The 13905-nt window shown below is 49.8% G+C and overlaps 1 protein-coding gene across 8 annotated transcripts in view; it reads right to left on the bottom strand.

Moving 5' to 3' along the window:
• The window catches only part of EPS15L1 (epidermal growth factor receptor pathway substrate 15 like 1), a 52390-nt gene that overhangs the window by 26821 nt on the left and 11664 nt on the right, over positions 1 to 13905 (bottom strand). For 5 of the 8 annotated variants that reach the window (XM_035116984.3, XM_035116986.3, XM_035116983.3 and 2 more), the window contains exons 7-16: positions 13714 to 13839; positions 12137 to 12196; positions 10679 to 10918; positions 9025 to 9182; positions 7829 to 7985; positions 7468 to 7530; positions 5340 to 5428; positions 4634 to 4706; positions 3420 to 3581; positions 258 to 455 (exon numbers count right to left, since the gene is read on the bottom strand). In XM_035116984.3, coding sequence (XP_034972875.3) covers positions 258 to 455; positions 3420 to 3581; positions 4634 to 4706; positions 5340 to 5428; positions 7468 to 7530; positions 7829 to 7985; positions 9025 to 9182; positions 10679 to 10918; positions 12137 to 12196; positions 13714 to 13839 — 1326 coding nt within the window. The remainder of the gene's footprint in view (positions 1 to 257; positions 456 to 3419; positions 3582 to 4633; positions 4707 to 5339; positions 5429 to 7467; positions 7531 to 7828; positions 7986 to 9024; positions 9183 to 10678; positions 10919 to 12136; positions 12197 to 13713; positions 13840 to 13905) is intronic. The other 3 variants (XM_088673105.1, XM_088673108.1, XM_035116985.3) reach the window with 1 other exon arrangement.

Genomic DNA, 13905 nt, shown 5'->3' on the forward strand with positions numbered 1-13905 from the left:
CAATGGGGAACCCACTTAAGGACTTTATATGGGCTTGGAATACCCCATACCCATTTATGAACTGGACAGGCTCCGGAACACCCCATAAGGGAAAGGGGGCAGTTTTTTAAAAATATATAACACATTTGAGGAAGCGATTCCAGCCAGCTAGTAACACCTGCGGAAATGGGGGGGATGAGGTCTTTGCCTTGGGGGGGAAGGGGGTGTCCCCCAAAGACTGCCCCTGTTTGGGGTCCGTCCGTCCCCTGCTTCCCCACCTGGTTGATTTCCTCCTGGGTGGACTTCAGCGACTTGATGATGGTTTCCAGCTGGACTTTTCCGGCCTGGATGCTCTGCTCCAGCTGGGACTCCTCCTGTTGCAGCCGGCTGAGCTCGGACTTGGCCCGGCTGATGTCGTCCTCCTGGGATCGCAGGTCCGACTCCTGGGACTGGATCTGCATCTTCAGCGACGAGATCTGGAAGGGCAAAGACGGTCTGGAGGGCGGCCACCCGGTTCGCGAGAGGAGGAGGAGGAGGAGAATGGAGCATTTACATGCGTTACAGGGCCTTCTCGGTGGTGGCGCCCTCCCGTCAGATGTCAAGGAAAGAAGCAACTCTCTGACTTTTAGAAGACATCTGAAGGCAGCCCTGTTTAGGGAAGCTTTTAATGACTGGTGTTTTAATGTATTTTTAATCTCTTGTGGGATGCCGCCCAGAGTGGCTGGGGTATGTATGTATGTAAAAAGGTAAAGGGGCCCCTGACCATCAGGTCCAGTCGTGTCCGACTCTGGGGTTGCGGCGCTCATCTCGCTCTATAGGCCGAGGGAACCGGCGTTTGTCCGCAGACAGCTTCCGGGTCATGTGGCCAGCATGACAAAGCTGCTTCTGGCAAACCAGAGCAGCGCAAGGAAACACCGTTTACCTTCCCGCCAGAGCGGTCCCTATTTATCTACTTGCACTTTGATGTGCTTTCGAACTGCTAGGTGGGCAGGAGCTGGGACCGAGCAACGGGAGCTCACCCCGTTGCAGGGATTCGAACCGCCAACCTTCTGATCAGCAAGCCCTAGACTCTGTGGTTTAACCCACAGCGCCATGTATGTATAAATAAGCAAGCTTATATAAAATATTTAAAATTTTAAAAGATGATGCTGTTAAGGTGCTACACCCAATATGCCAGCAAGTTTGGAAAACTCAGCAGTGGCCAGAGGATTGGAGAAGATCAGTCTACATCCCAATTCCAAAGAAGGGCAGTGCCAAAGAATGCTCCAACTACCGCACAATTGCGCTCATTTCACACGCTAGCAAGGTTATGCTCAAAATTCTACAAGGCAGGCTTAGGCAGTATGTGGACCGAGAACTCCCAGAAGTGCAAGCTGGATTTCGAAAGGGCAGAGGAACCAGAGACCAAATAGCACACATGCGCTGGATTATGGAGAAAGCTAGAGAGTTCCAGAAAAACGTCTACTTCTGCTTCATTGACTATGCAAAAGCCTTTGACTGTGTCGACCACAGCAAACTATGGCAAGTTCTTAAAGAAATGGGAGTGCCTGATCACCTCATCTGTCTCCTGAGAAATCTCTATGTGGGACAAGAAGCTATAGTTAGAACTGGATATGGAAGAACTGAGTGGTTCAAAATTGGGAAAGGAGTACGACAAGGTTGTATATTGTCTCCCTGCCTATTTAACTTATATGCAGAATTCATCATGCGAAAGGCTGGACTAGATGAATCCCAAACCGGAATTAAGATTGCCGGAAGAAATATCAACAACCTCAGATATGCAGATGACACAACCTTGATGGCAGAAAGCGAGGAGGAATTAAAGAACCTTTTAATGAGGGTGAAAGAGGAGAGCGCAAAATATGGTCTGAAGCTCAACATCAAAAAAACCAAGATCATGGCCACTGGTCCCATCACCTCCTGGCAAATAGAAGGGGAAGAAATGGAGGCAGTGAGAGATTTTACTTTCTTGGGCTCCTTGATCACTGCAGATGGTGACAGCAGTCACGAAATTAAAAGACGCCTGCTTCTTGGGAGAAAAGCAATGACAAACCTAGACAGCATCTTAAAAAGCAGAGACATCACCTTGCCGACAAAGGTCCGTATAGTTAAAGCTATGGTTTTCCCAGTAGTGATGTATGGAAGTGAGAGCTGGACCATCAAGAAGGCTGATCGCCGAAGAATTGATGCTTTTGAATTCTGGTGCTGGAGGAGACTCTTGAGAGTCCCATGGACTGCAAGAAGATCAAACCTATCCATTCTTAAGGAAATCAGCCCTGAGTTCTCCCTGGAAGGACAGATCGTGAAGCTGAGGCTCCAATACTTTGGGCACCTCATGAGAAGAGAAGAATCCTTGGAAAAGACCCTGATGTTGGGAAATATTGAGGGCACTAGGAGAAGGGGACGACAGAGGATGAGATGGTTGGACAGTGTTCTCGAAGCTACGAACATGAGTTTGAGCAAACTGCGGGAGGCAGTGGAAGACAGGGGTCCCTGGCGTGCTATGGTCCATGGGGTCACGAAGAGTCGGACACGACTAAACGACTAAACAACAACAATTTTCATTGGAGAAATGTTGGAGGGGATGGAATAGGACGCTCCTATTTTCATGGGAGAAATGTTGGAGGGGATGGAATAGGACGTCCCTATTTTCACGGGAGAAACGTTGGAGGGGATGGAATAGGACGTCCCTATTTTCACGGGAGAAACGTTGGAGGGGATGGAATAGGACGTCCCTATTTTCACGGGAGAAACGTTGGAGGGGATGGAATAGCACGTCCCTATTTTCACGTGCTATGGTCCAGGGGGTCACGAAGGGTCGGACACGACTAAACAACAACAACATATAAAATAGGCAGGGATTTGTGTTTTGCAAAACAAGAGAAGAGGGGAAGCTGTTGGCATTTTAAGGCTGTGCGAATGAACATTCGGCATTTTAAGGTTGTGCGAATGAACATTCCAAAACGTAAAACAGAAAATTTAATAAACATTATGTGGGGGGATTAATATGCATTAACAGATGATGCAAGGCTCCCCCCAAAATTACGGCTAGGTAGCACACACCCCATGCTCTATCTCCGTATAGAGCATGGTACATAGGTAGGTAGGTAGCTATAAATATTTATCTATTTTATTGAATTTATAATTTCTCTGTTTATAATTTATCTACTTTACGGATTGAATTTATAATTTATCTGCTTATAATTTATCTGATTCATTGACTGAACTGATGAATCATAAACAAGATGAATTATACAACTTCAATAAATGAAACAAAAATAGAAAACAAAACCACAGAGGGGGGAAAAGCCAACTCTTAGAAACAGGAGGGACGGGGGGACGGGGACGGACGAAATCGCTGGTTTCCCACGTGTTGTTCTCGTGTCGCGTGGTGGCCCAAAGAGCATGGGCCATTCCCGGCCCCCTCCCCCCCAACTCACCACGTGGGTCTCCTCCTGGCACTTCTGCCGGACGTCGCTCAGCATGTCCTTGAGTTTGGCTTTCTGCTGCTCCATCTCGTCCAGGCGGCCTTGAGCCTCCTGCTTCTGGGCCTCCAGCTCCTGCAGGCTGCTGGTCTCCCGGTCCAGGTCGTTCTGCAGCTCCTGAAGAGGCGGGAGAAGGAAGGAGAAGGCGGCTTAGGGGTGGGAAGCGCCGGGTTTACGTATCAGCTCAACAAGCTATAGCTCAGGGCCCCACTCTCTTGGGGGGCACAAAAAAATTTAAAGGAAAAGAACCGTGGACGTACATTTCCAAAATATAATCTATCATCTGTGCATCCATCCATCTATCTATTTATGACAGTGCCGGATTTACATATAAGCTAAACAGCTCAGGGCCCCACACTCTTGGGGGCCCCCCAAAAAAATTTAAAGGAAAAAAATACACTGGATGTACATATCTATCTATCTATCTATCTATCTATCTATCTATCTATCTATCTATCTATCCCTCCTCCGTGTGACGGCCCTGGAGATCATAGAATTGTAGAGTTGGAAGAGACCACAAGGGCCATCCAGTCCAACCCCCTGCCAAGCAGGAAACACCATCAAAGCATTCTTGACATATGCCTGTCAAGGCTCTGCTTAAAGACCTCCAAAGAAGGAGACTCCACCACACTCCTTGGCAGCAAATCCCACTGCCGAACAGCTCTTACTGTCAGGAAGTTCTTCCTAATGTTTAGGTGGAATCTTCTTTCTTGTAGCTTGAATCCATTGCTCCGTGTCCGCTTCTCTGGAGCAGCAGAAAACAACCCTTCTCCCTCCTCCATATGACATCCTTTCATATATTTGAAGGTGGCTACCCTGCCTCCTCCCGGTCTCCTCTTTTCCAGGCTAAACATCCCCACCTCCTTCAACCGTTCCTCATCAGGCTTGACTCAAACTTCCTGCTCCCCTGGTTTTTTCCTGTTTGGGGACCTCTTCTCTTCCTTTTTTTGTTTTCAAAACTGTGGCGTGGCGAGCGGTTTCCTGCTGGGATAAGCTTAACAGGTACAGCCAGAAACTCTTTGATCTCCGGGTCGCGGATTCGAGTCCCACGTCGGGCAAAGGATTTTCCCGCGTTGCAGCGGGTTGGGCTGGATGGCCCTCGGGGTGCCCCAACAGGCCTACTTTGAGAGCGCAATATCGCTGGGTGGGGAAAAAAAACACCCATTTACCTGCACTTCGTTGGTCTTCTGCCGAATCGCTCCTTCCCTCTCTCGGATCTCTTGCTCGAGGGAATACTTCTCTCTGCAAAAAAAGGGGAAAGGTCATGTGAAACTTGGAAAATTAGAATATCTTCGAAAAGTGCATTTATTTCAGTAATGCAACTTGTTATTTTTTCTTTTTCTTTTAATTTTTACAAATGCTTTCTTTTGGAAATTCCACAGTAATAATTAACAAGATCACAACAAAACGTAAAAGAAAGAAAAACAATCAGTTAAAATGCGGATTAAAATACAATCCAGATTTAATTTTTTTAAAAAAAAATGCAGCCTCATTTTAAAATGGCCCAAATCCAAACCATAAGGGAGGAAAAACATAGTAGTGGTCAGACTGAGTCCAGCCCAAAGGCCAGGCGGAACAGCTCCGTCTTGCAGGCCCCGCAGAAAGATGTCAAATCCCACAGTTTAGGGGGAGTCATTGAACGAGGTTAAGAAAAATCTATGAACTGGAAAGAATGGTATGTGTGTTGCTTGTTGTTGTCTGTTTTGTATGTTTGTTTTATAAAATGAATAAAAAAATTAAAATAAATTAATTAATTGTGATTTAAATGGATTTAAACCAAATCCGCCCTAGTCCGCAGCGCTTTTTTTTTAGGGGGTTCTCATGCCGGCTGCACCCCTCCCAGGACATCCCCCCACCGCCCCGAACGCCACCAACCTCTGCAACTGGGCGATCTCTTGGCCGATGTCGTCCAGCTCCTTCATGCCGCTGAATTCGCCCCCGGACCCGACGGAACTGCAGCTGTCCTGTTAAGGAGCCCAAACCAGTGAGGCTATACCCGGGCCGTCCGGGGAAATTGGGGAGTGCACAGACCGCCCCGCCCCCCAAAAAAACAAATTACGGCCAGGAAAGGTGGCGGTGGCGGAGAAGCAGCGTGCAAACCGCCCGGGGTGCAACCGAGACGGCGGCAAGGAGAGGGAAGGCGGGCAAACGCTGTCAGCGTCGATGCAGAAATTAAAAAGCATAAGGGCGACTTAAGTCAGGCTTCCTCAAGCTCGGCCCTCCAGATGTTTTGGGACTACGACTCCCATGATCCCTAGCTAGCAGCTCCAGCCATCAGGGTTGATGGGAGTTGTAGTCTCAAAAACATCTGGAGGGCCGAGCTTGAGGATGCCTGGCTTAAGCCAACGGAAGATGCGACGCTTGCAGACTTAACGTAGAGAACAGGCTTCCTCAACCTTAGTGCAACTAAAACTTATCTACACCTGGCAGAGAAAGGTGAAGGAGAACGACACTCCTGCGTTGCCGGGGGGGGGACTGGATGGCCCGGGCGGAGCCCCCCCAATTCCATGGTTTGGTGACAAGAAACGGCCTGGAAGCCTCATGAGAGGGGGAGCCAAGAAGCCAGCACAGGCCGGCAGCCGCAGAGCCGGCCATGCAGAAGGAAAGAGAGAGAGAGAGAGAGAAAGATAGATAGATGATAGATAGAGTGTTGTTGTTGTTTAGTCGTTTAGTCGTGTCCGACTCTTCGTGACCCCATGGACCAGAGCACACCAGGCACTCCTGTCTTCCACTGCCTCCCGCAGTTTGGTCAGACTCATGTTCGTAGCTTCGAGAACACTGTCCAACCATCTCGTCCTCTGTCGTCCCCTTCTCCTAGTGCCCTCAATCTTTCCCAACATCAAGGTCTTTTCCAAGGATTCTTCTCTTCTCATGAGGTGGCCAAAGTATTGGAGCCTCAGCTTCAGGATCCGTCCTTCCAGTGAGCACTCAGGGCTGATTTCCTTCAGAATGGAGAGGTTTGATCTTCTTGCAGGCCATGGGACTCTCAAGAGTCTCCTCCAGCACCATAATTCAAAAGCATCAATTCTTCGGCGATCAGCCTTCTTGATGGTCCAGCTCTCACTTCCATACATCACTACTGGGAAAACCATAGCTTTAACTATACGGACCTTTGTCGGCAAGGTGATGTCTCTGCTTTTTAAGATGCTGTCTAGGTTTGTCATTGCTTTTCTCCCAAGAAGCAGGCGTCTTTTGATTTCGTGACTGCTGTCACCATCTGCAGTGATCAAGGAGCCCAAGAAAGTAAAATCTCTCACTGCCTCCATTTCTTCCCCTTCTATGGAGGTGACGGGACCAGTGGCCACAATCTTAGTACTGTACTCCTTTTCCGATTTTGAACCACTGTCCCCCTTGTTGTTGTTGTTGTTGTTGTTGTTTAGTCGTTTAGTCGTGTCCGACTCTTCGTGACCCCATGGACCAGAGCACGCCAGGCACTCCTGTCTTCCACTGCCTCCCGCAGTTTGGTCAGACTCATGTTGGTGACTTTGAGAACACTGTCCCACCATCTCATCCTCTGTCGTCCCCTTCTCCTAGCGCCCTCCATCTTTCCCAACATCAGGGTCTTTTCCAGGGAGTCTTCTCTTCTCAGGAGGTGGCCAAAGTATTGGATAGATAGATAGATAGATAGATAGATAGATAGATAGATAGATACAGATAATATAGAGATGATCAACAGATGATAGACAAGTAGAGATGATATAGATAGATGATAGATAGATACAGATGATATAGAGGTGATCAATAGAAGATAGACGAGATGATAGATACGGTAGGTAGGTAGATAGATACATAGATGATAGAGACAAATAGATAGATAGATGATAGATATAGATCAATAGATTACAGATAGATGATGATAGATAGATAAGGAGAGCGAGATTTAGAAGGGTTCCCCTGCCCCACAACTAGAGGGGTCCTTCATGCTTCTCGGAGCAGGCAACAAAAGAAAGTGGGAGAGCGAGGGGGACCGTCACGTTCCAGGGACCCCCAGGGTCCTACTCACACGACGCATTTCCACCAGCGTCGAGACCTCGGTTCCCACGGAAGCCAGGTAACCGGGGAGAGTCTGGAGAGGGCGGCAAAGTGGGGGGCAGCGGAGGGGGGGAAGAGAGTCAGCACTAGAGTGGGGAGGACCGGGCAAGGAAGGATTCTCAGTGGGCGGGTCGGAGAGAAGGGGGTTAAGAAAGGAGCCCTGGGGGTGCGAGGGGAGAGGGGGACCCGGGAGAGTCTCCACCTGCCGTACTCCGGCCGGGGCAAGGAACGAGGAGGGGTCCCCTCACGAGCCAAGCGGATTTGGGGAGTTGCCGGGGGGTGGGAGGAAGAGGGAGGGGACTGGGGTTTCGTTTATCCGGGGAGTGGCTCACCTGGGCAGGTGTGGTCCTCTCTGATGGGGGGATCATGTCCGGCAGCAGGACCTGCGGAGGGTCAATGCCCTTGCTGACTTTCTGCTGGATGAGGTGCATGGCCAGCGCAAACTGGTCCTTGTTCAGTTTCCCCATCTGCCTTGTGTCCGCCAAGGCCCTGGAAGGGAGGAGCACGTATTGGTCCTTTATTATTACATTTATCCCACACCTTTTCTTTTTTAAAAAATTTATTCATTTTATAAGAAACAAAGAAAAAATACAAGACAACAAAGCAAACATACAAAACACATACAAACATTTCTTATAGAAGCCTAATTTTCATCAACATCAAATGACTTTCCTCGATCCCTTCCTTCTGAATTCCATTGTATAACATCTTTAGCAGTTTATTCACCATTATCTAGTAACCAATTATTAATTCAATTATTCCATACTCTTATTAACCTTTTATTTAAATTCTACATTGACTAACCCTACATCTAAATCCTAATTTTTACGCTCATAGCCTATATTACCTTCACTAGGGAAAATAATTTTCTATATATTACAATATTTTTTCAAATATATTTTAGATTTTTTTCCAATCTTCTTCCACTGTCTCTTCCTACTGGTTGTGTAGTCTCCCAGTCATTTCAGCGAGTTCCATCATCTTCATTTGCCATTCATTTATCGTGGGTATCTCTTGTGTCTTCCAGTTCTTGGCAAGTAATATATCCCACGCCTTTTTGCTCCCCTAGGAAGCCTGCCTCAGTCCACCCAGCTCAAAATGGCTTCAAACTACAGGGATATTTCCACAGAACTGCAGAATTCCAGGGTTGGAAGGGAACCCCGAGGCTCGTCGAGAAGGGAGGCAAGGGATTTCCACCTGCGAAGGAGCTGAGCTCGATAGCGCAAGTCTCTGGTCCTCATGGTCCTCATGGATGCAGAAGATGCTGCTGGAGGCTGAGCCCAGGTCAAAGCCTGGCGACTCAGGAGGAAGAGGGGGAAGGATCCTTACGACCCCCCGTCAGATGTCAAGGAAATAAACAACTGTCTGACTTTTAGAAGACATCTGAAGGCAGCCCTGTTTAGGGAAGTTTTTTAATGTTGGGCTTTTTAAATATTCTGCTGGGAGCCACCTAGAGTGGCTGGGGAAACACAGTGAGATGGGCGGGGTATAAATAATAAATTATTATTATTATGATTATTATCATTACCAGATGTGTGCCAGGAGGTTCTGCGACAGCCCCGAATGCATGAAGATGTCCTTGACTTCCAGGCCGCTGACGAAGCCGTCCAAATCCAGGTCTGTCTTCAGGAAGATCTCGTCGTAGCGGAGCTTGTCCGTCAGGGGGACCACCCAGGACGTGGGCGGCTGGAACGAGGAAGAAGAAAAATACATTTTAATTTTTATCATAGAATCGTAGAGTTAGAAGAGACCACAAGGGCCATCCAGTCCAACCCCCTGCCGAGCAGGAAACACCATCAAAGCATTCCTGACATGTGCCTGTCAAGCCTCTGCTTAAAGACCTCCAAAGAAGGAGACTCCACCACACTCCTTGGCAGCAAATCCCACTGCCGAACAGCTCTTACTGTCAGGAAGTTCTTCCTAATGTTTAGGTGGAATCTTCTTTCTTGTAGTTTGAATCCGTTGCTCCGTGTCCGCTTCTCTGGAGCAGCAGAGAACAACCTTTCACCCTCCTCTATATGTCATCCTTTTATATATTTGAACATGGCTATCATATCACCCCTTAACCTTCTCTTCTCCAGGCTAAACATACCCAGCTCCCTAAGCCGTTCCTCATAAGGCATCGTTTCCAGGCCTTTGACCATTTTCGTTGCCCTCCTCTGGACACGTTCCAGCTTGTCAGTATCCTTCTTGAACTGTGGTGCCCAGAACTGGACACAGTACTCCAGGTGAGGTCTGACCAGAGCAGAATACAGTGGTACTATTACTTCCCTAGATCTAGATGCTATACTCCTCTTGATGCAGCCCAGAATCATCTACTATGCTGTCTTATTTATTTCATAGTACACTGCATTTGCCTTCATTTTATGTATCAATGGTCTCGCTAGATAGTAAATTTTATGTTTAAATGCTTTTTTAGGGGTTGTTTTTAAAAGTCTAGAGAGGATCAATCCGTTTTGTGTTACTTTCTATGAGAAAGAAGCGTGCCTTGGTTTTGGAACGCGTTGGTTTTGGAACGGACTTCCGGAACGGATTAAGTTTGAGAACCAAGGGACCACTGTATTCAATAAACATTTTCCAATCTTCTCAAAACCTATATTCTTCTTGATCTCTTATTCCGAGATGGGGCACTTTTGCAATCTAAAGGTAAAGGGGCCCCTGACCATCAGGTCCAGTCGTGTCCGACTCTGGGGTTGCGGCGCTCATCTCGCTCTACAGGCCGAGGGAGCCGGCGTTTGTCCGCAGACAGCTTCCGGGTCATGTGGCCAGCATGACTAAGCCGCTTCTGGCAAACCACAGCAGCGCACGGAAACGCCGTTTACCTTCCCGCCGGAGTGGTCCCTATTTATCTACTTGCACTTTGATGTGCTGTCGAGCTGCTAGGTGGGCAGGAGCTGGGACCGAACAACGGGAGCTCACCCTGTTGCAGGGTTTCGAACCGCCGACCTTCTGATCAGCAAGCCCTAGACTCTGTGGTTTAACCCACAGCGCCACCTGGGTCCCTAGCAGCGCGTAAATATCGCGAAAGAATTCAGAGGGGAGGCGGCTGCCGCAGCTTCAAGTAGAAATGAGTTCCGTAGCTCAACCGTGCCAAAGTTTGCATTGCGTGAGCGGCCGCCCCCCTACCAGCTCCGAGGACCAGATCCGCCCACCCTGGGGTGCTGGGAGGCCCCGATTCCTACCTGCTGCACTTGCTTGAGGCTGTGCTTGGGCGAGAGGCTGCCGGCGCTGTTGAGGCTGGTGACGCTGCCGTGCGAGGGGGTGGAGCGCAGGCTGTCCTTGGGCGGGGGGCTGGCCGGCAGGACGGGCACGGCCCCGGGGAGGGAGGGCGCCTTCTTCCGCTTGGAGGGCGGCACGAGGGGCGGGGGCAAGGCGGGCGGCACGGGCTCCTTCTCCAGCGCACGGTAGACCAAGTGCATCGCCTGAAAAGGCCCAGAGAGGGAAAAGGTGTCTGCAGAGGGCGGGGGCAACAAGGGGAGGGCAGGGGGGAGGGCAGAGAGGCTGTGCCAAGATGGGAAATTTCGGCACCTTCCCCTCTGCCTTGGGCAAATGAGAACCCGGCCATTGAGATAGAGTGCCTCTGCAGCTGGAGGTTCCATCGGAGAGAGCATGGCTGCTGGAACAGATGGGTGGGCTCACCTATAGCCCAGGGTTCTGGCCACCCCCGTATTCCCCAAAGGGAAGAAGCCCCCCCAAGCAGGACCTCCAAGCCCTCTCCCTTTCCCCTGCGGATTTTTTTCTAATCCGCATTCCGAGCCCACGTGGGCTGCTGACCACTGCCGCCTCCTGCGGGAGGGGGTTCCGCAGTTCGACGAGGCGCCGCAGGACGTCCAGGCCCCCACGGTGGCTGAGCAGCAGCCCCAACGGGAGAGCTAAGGCGCGGCCAGCTTGGGCCGGCAGCCGCCGATAGCCTTGTTCCCCGCCGTGAATTTATCTAAGCCCAGGGGTCAGCAAACTTTTCCAGCAGGGGGCAGGTCCACTGTCCCACAGACCTTGTGAGGGGCCGGACTATATTTGGGGGGGGGGAATATGAACAAATTCCTATGCCCCACAAGTAACCCAGAGATGCATTTTAAATAAAAGGACACATTCTACTCATGTAAAAACACGCTGATTCCCGGCCCGGACTGTCTGCATGCCAGATTTAGAAGGCGATTGGGCCGCATCTGGCCCCCGGGCCTTAGTTTGCCTACCCATGATCTGAGCCAGGCATCCCCAACCTTTGGCCCTCCAGATGTTTTGGACTGCAATTTCCACTATCCCTGACCACTAGTCCTGTTAGCAAGGGATCACGGGAGTTGTAGGCCAAAACATCTGGAGGGCCGCAGTTTGGGGATGCCTGATCTAAATCTTTATATGGCCTGCAAAAGCAGCTGGATCAGGCCCCAGCCAGCCTGGTCTCCTGCCCACCTCGCAGCGGCCAACCCGATTCACCCAAGGGGAAGCCCCTCCCCCCCCAGCAGGACCCTCTCTTCTTGTTCTCCGGCGTTCTAAGGTAGACTGGCCCTGCCCAGGGAGGCTCCACTTAGGGACCAGGAGAAACGGAAGCAGCAGCCCTGCAGTGGCAGCAGCCGCCTCAGGTTGGAGGGGGCTCACCCGGCCCGGGACGGACCCGGCAACCGAGCGCTGGATAAACCTACCACCGCAAACTCGTCTCGGTCGAGGTGGCCGTCCTTGTCGATGTCGCTGAGATCCCAGACCTTCGCAGCCATTGGGAGACAGAGGGAAGGAGAGGGAGAGGGAGAGAGAATGCAGAAAGACATCAGGGCAGCTCAACTACCCCACACTGTTGTTTTTAATATAATAATATAATAACTAGGGCCCTAATCCCTGTGACTGTCACCACCCTGTGTCGATCCATGACGTATCCTGTCCCCTCCTCCCCCCACCCCCTGGTTTTTCCTGTGATTCCCCCCAACCTGTCCCGTCCCATGAAGTATCACACCCCCTCTCCCCCCCCACCCCTGGGTCATCCCTGTGACTGGCCCCGCCGTGTCCTGACCTATCCTGTCCCCTCCTCCCCCCAACCCCCACCCAGGCGAGTCAGTACCTCCATTCGACCTAGTCTGTAAAGGCTTGGGCATAGTACAGTATGTAAACGGCAGCTGAGGTGCTGTTGAGAGGGAAGGTTCTCTAGGTGTAGTACCAGTGTAGCCGCCGCTAGAGGGCGCTGGTTTGCAACCTGGTTCTTTTCCCAGCATGCACTTTCGGCTGAGTGGTGTGTTTTGAAAGATGGGGTTTTACGTGGCACAGGTGTGACACCTGTCTTTGAAAACGGTATGGGCTTGCTCTCATATTCGCATGCGGCATTGTGTCAAAATTTGAGCGCAATCGGTCAAGCGGTTTTGGTGAAACATGGATACTAACGGACATGGCCAGTTTACATATATATATATATATATATATAACAACAACAACAACAATAATAATCAAGGAGACCAGGGAAGAATTTAAATGTGGGATCCCAAAAAGTGTTTTTTCGTAGAAGAAGAAAGGGAAAAGGGAAAGAATGTCCGACTCCGAATAGACTGTGATCTACTCACAGTGTAAAAAAAACTGGCAGTGATCTACCCATTGTCTTTGGATGGATCAAAGTTGTTGAGCTTTTTGGGGGGAGCCAAGGTGGTTGAGCTTTTCTTTAGGGAGCAAATGAATGAATAGAGCTGAATATCTGAATGAAGGGAACTGAATGAGCATTGTGATATACACAGAACATCATCAAAAGTTGATTATATAAAACACAGTTGAGGGTCCTGTATCCCCAGTCCGATAGTGGAACTTAATCTGGTGGCCCGCTTTTTTGCTAGGAAGCAAAAGTTGCTGAGCTTTTTTAGGAAAGGCAAAGTTCTTGAGCTTTCTTGGCAAAGTTGTAGAGCTTTTTTAGGGACGCCAAAGTTACTGAGCTTTTTGGGGGGGGGAGTAGATCGCTGAGGGGCCAGAGATCTACAGTCATACCTCGGTTTATGTACGCCTCAGTTTGAGTATTTTCAGTTTAGGTACTCCGCGGACCTTTCTGGAACAGATTAATCTACTTTCCATTACTTTCAATGGGAAAGTCCGCTTCAGGTTAAGTACAGACTTCCGGAACCAATTGTGTTTGTAAACCAGGAACACCCTACAATCTACCAGTCGATCATGATCCACCTGTTGGACGTGCCTGGATAGAGGATCAGGCTAAAAACTGGGGAGGATACGAGGGGGGGGGATGTCCGCTCACCCTTCCCAGGATATCGAGAGGCAGCTTGGAGTTCAGGAGAACCGGCTTCACTTTGTCCCCCGAGAGCAAGCCGTTGACGGGCAGGAGACTCTCGAAGATGCCGTCGAACTTGGCCTTTTCCTCCATCTGGAAGTATAAAGTTTGAGGGTTTTTTTTAGGGGGTAATTAGGCTGATGGTTGTGTAAGTCTGAT

The sequence above is a fragment of the Zootoca vivipara genome, chromosome 6 (genome assembly GCF_965207765.1).
Source record: "Zootoca vivipara chromosome 6, rZooViv2.hap1.1, whole genome shotgun sequence".
Taxonomy (NCBI): domain Eukaryota; kingdom Metazoa; phylum Chordata; class Lepidosauria; order Squamata; family Lacertidae; genus Zootoca; species Zootoca vivipara.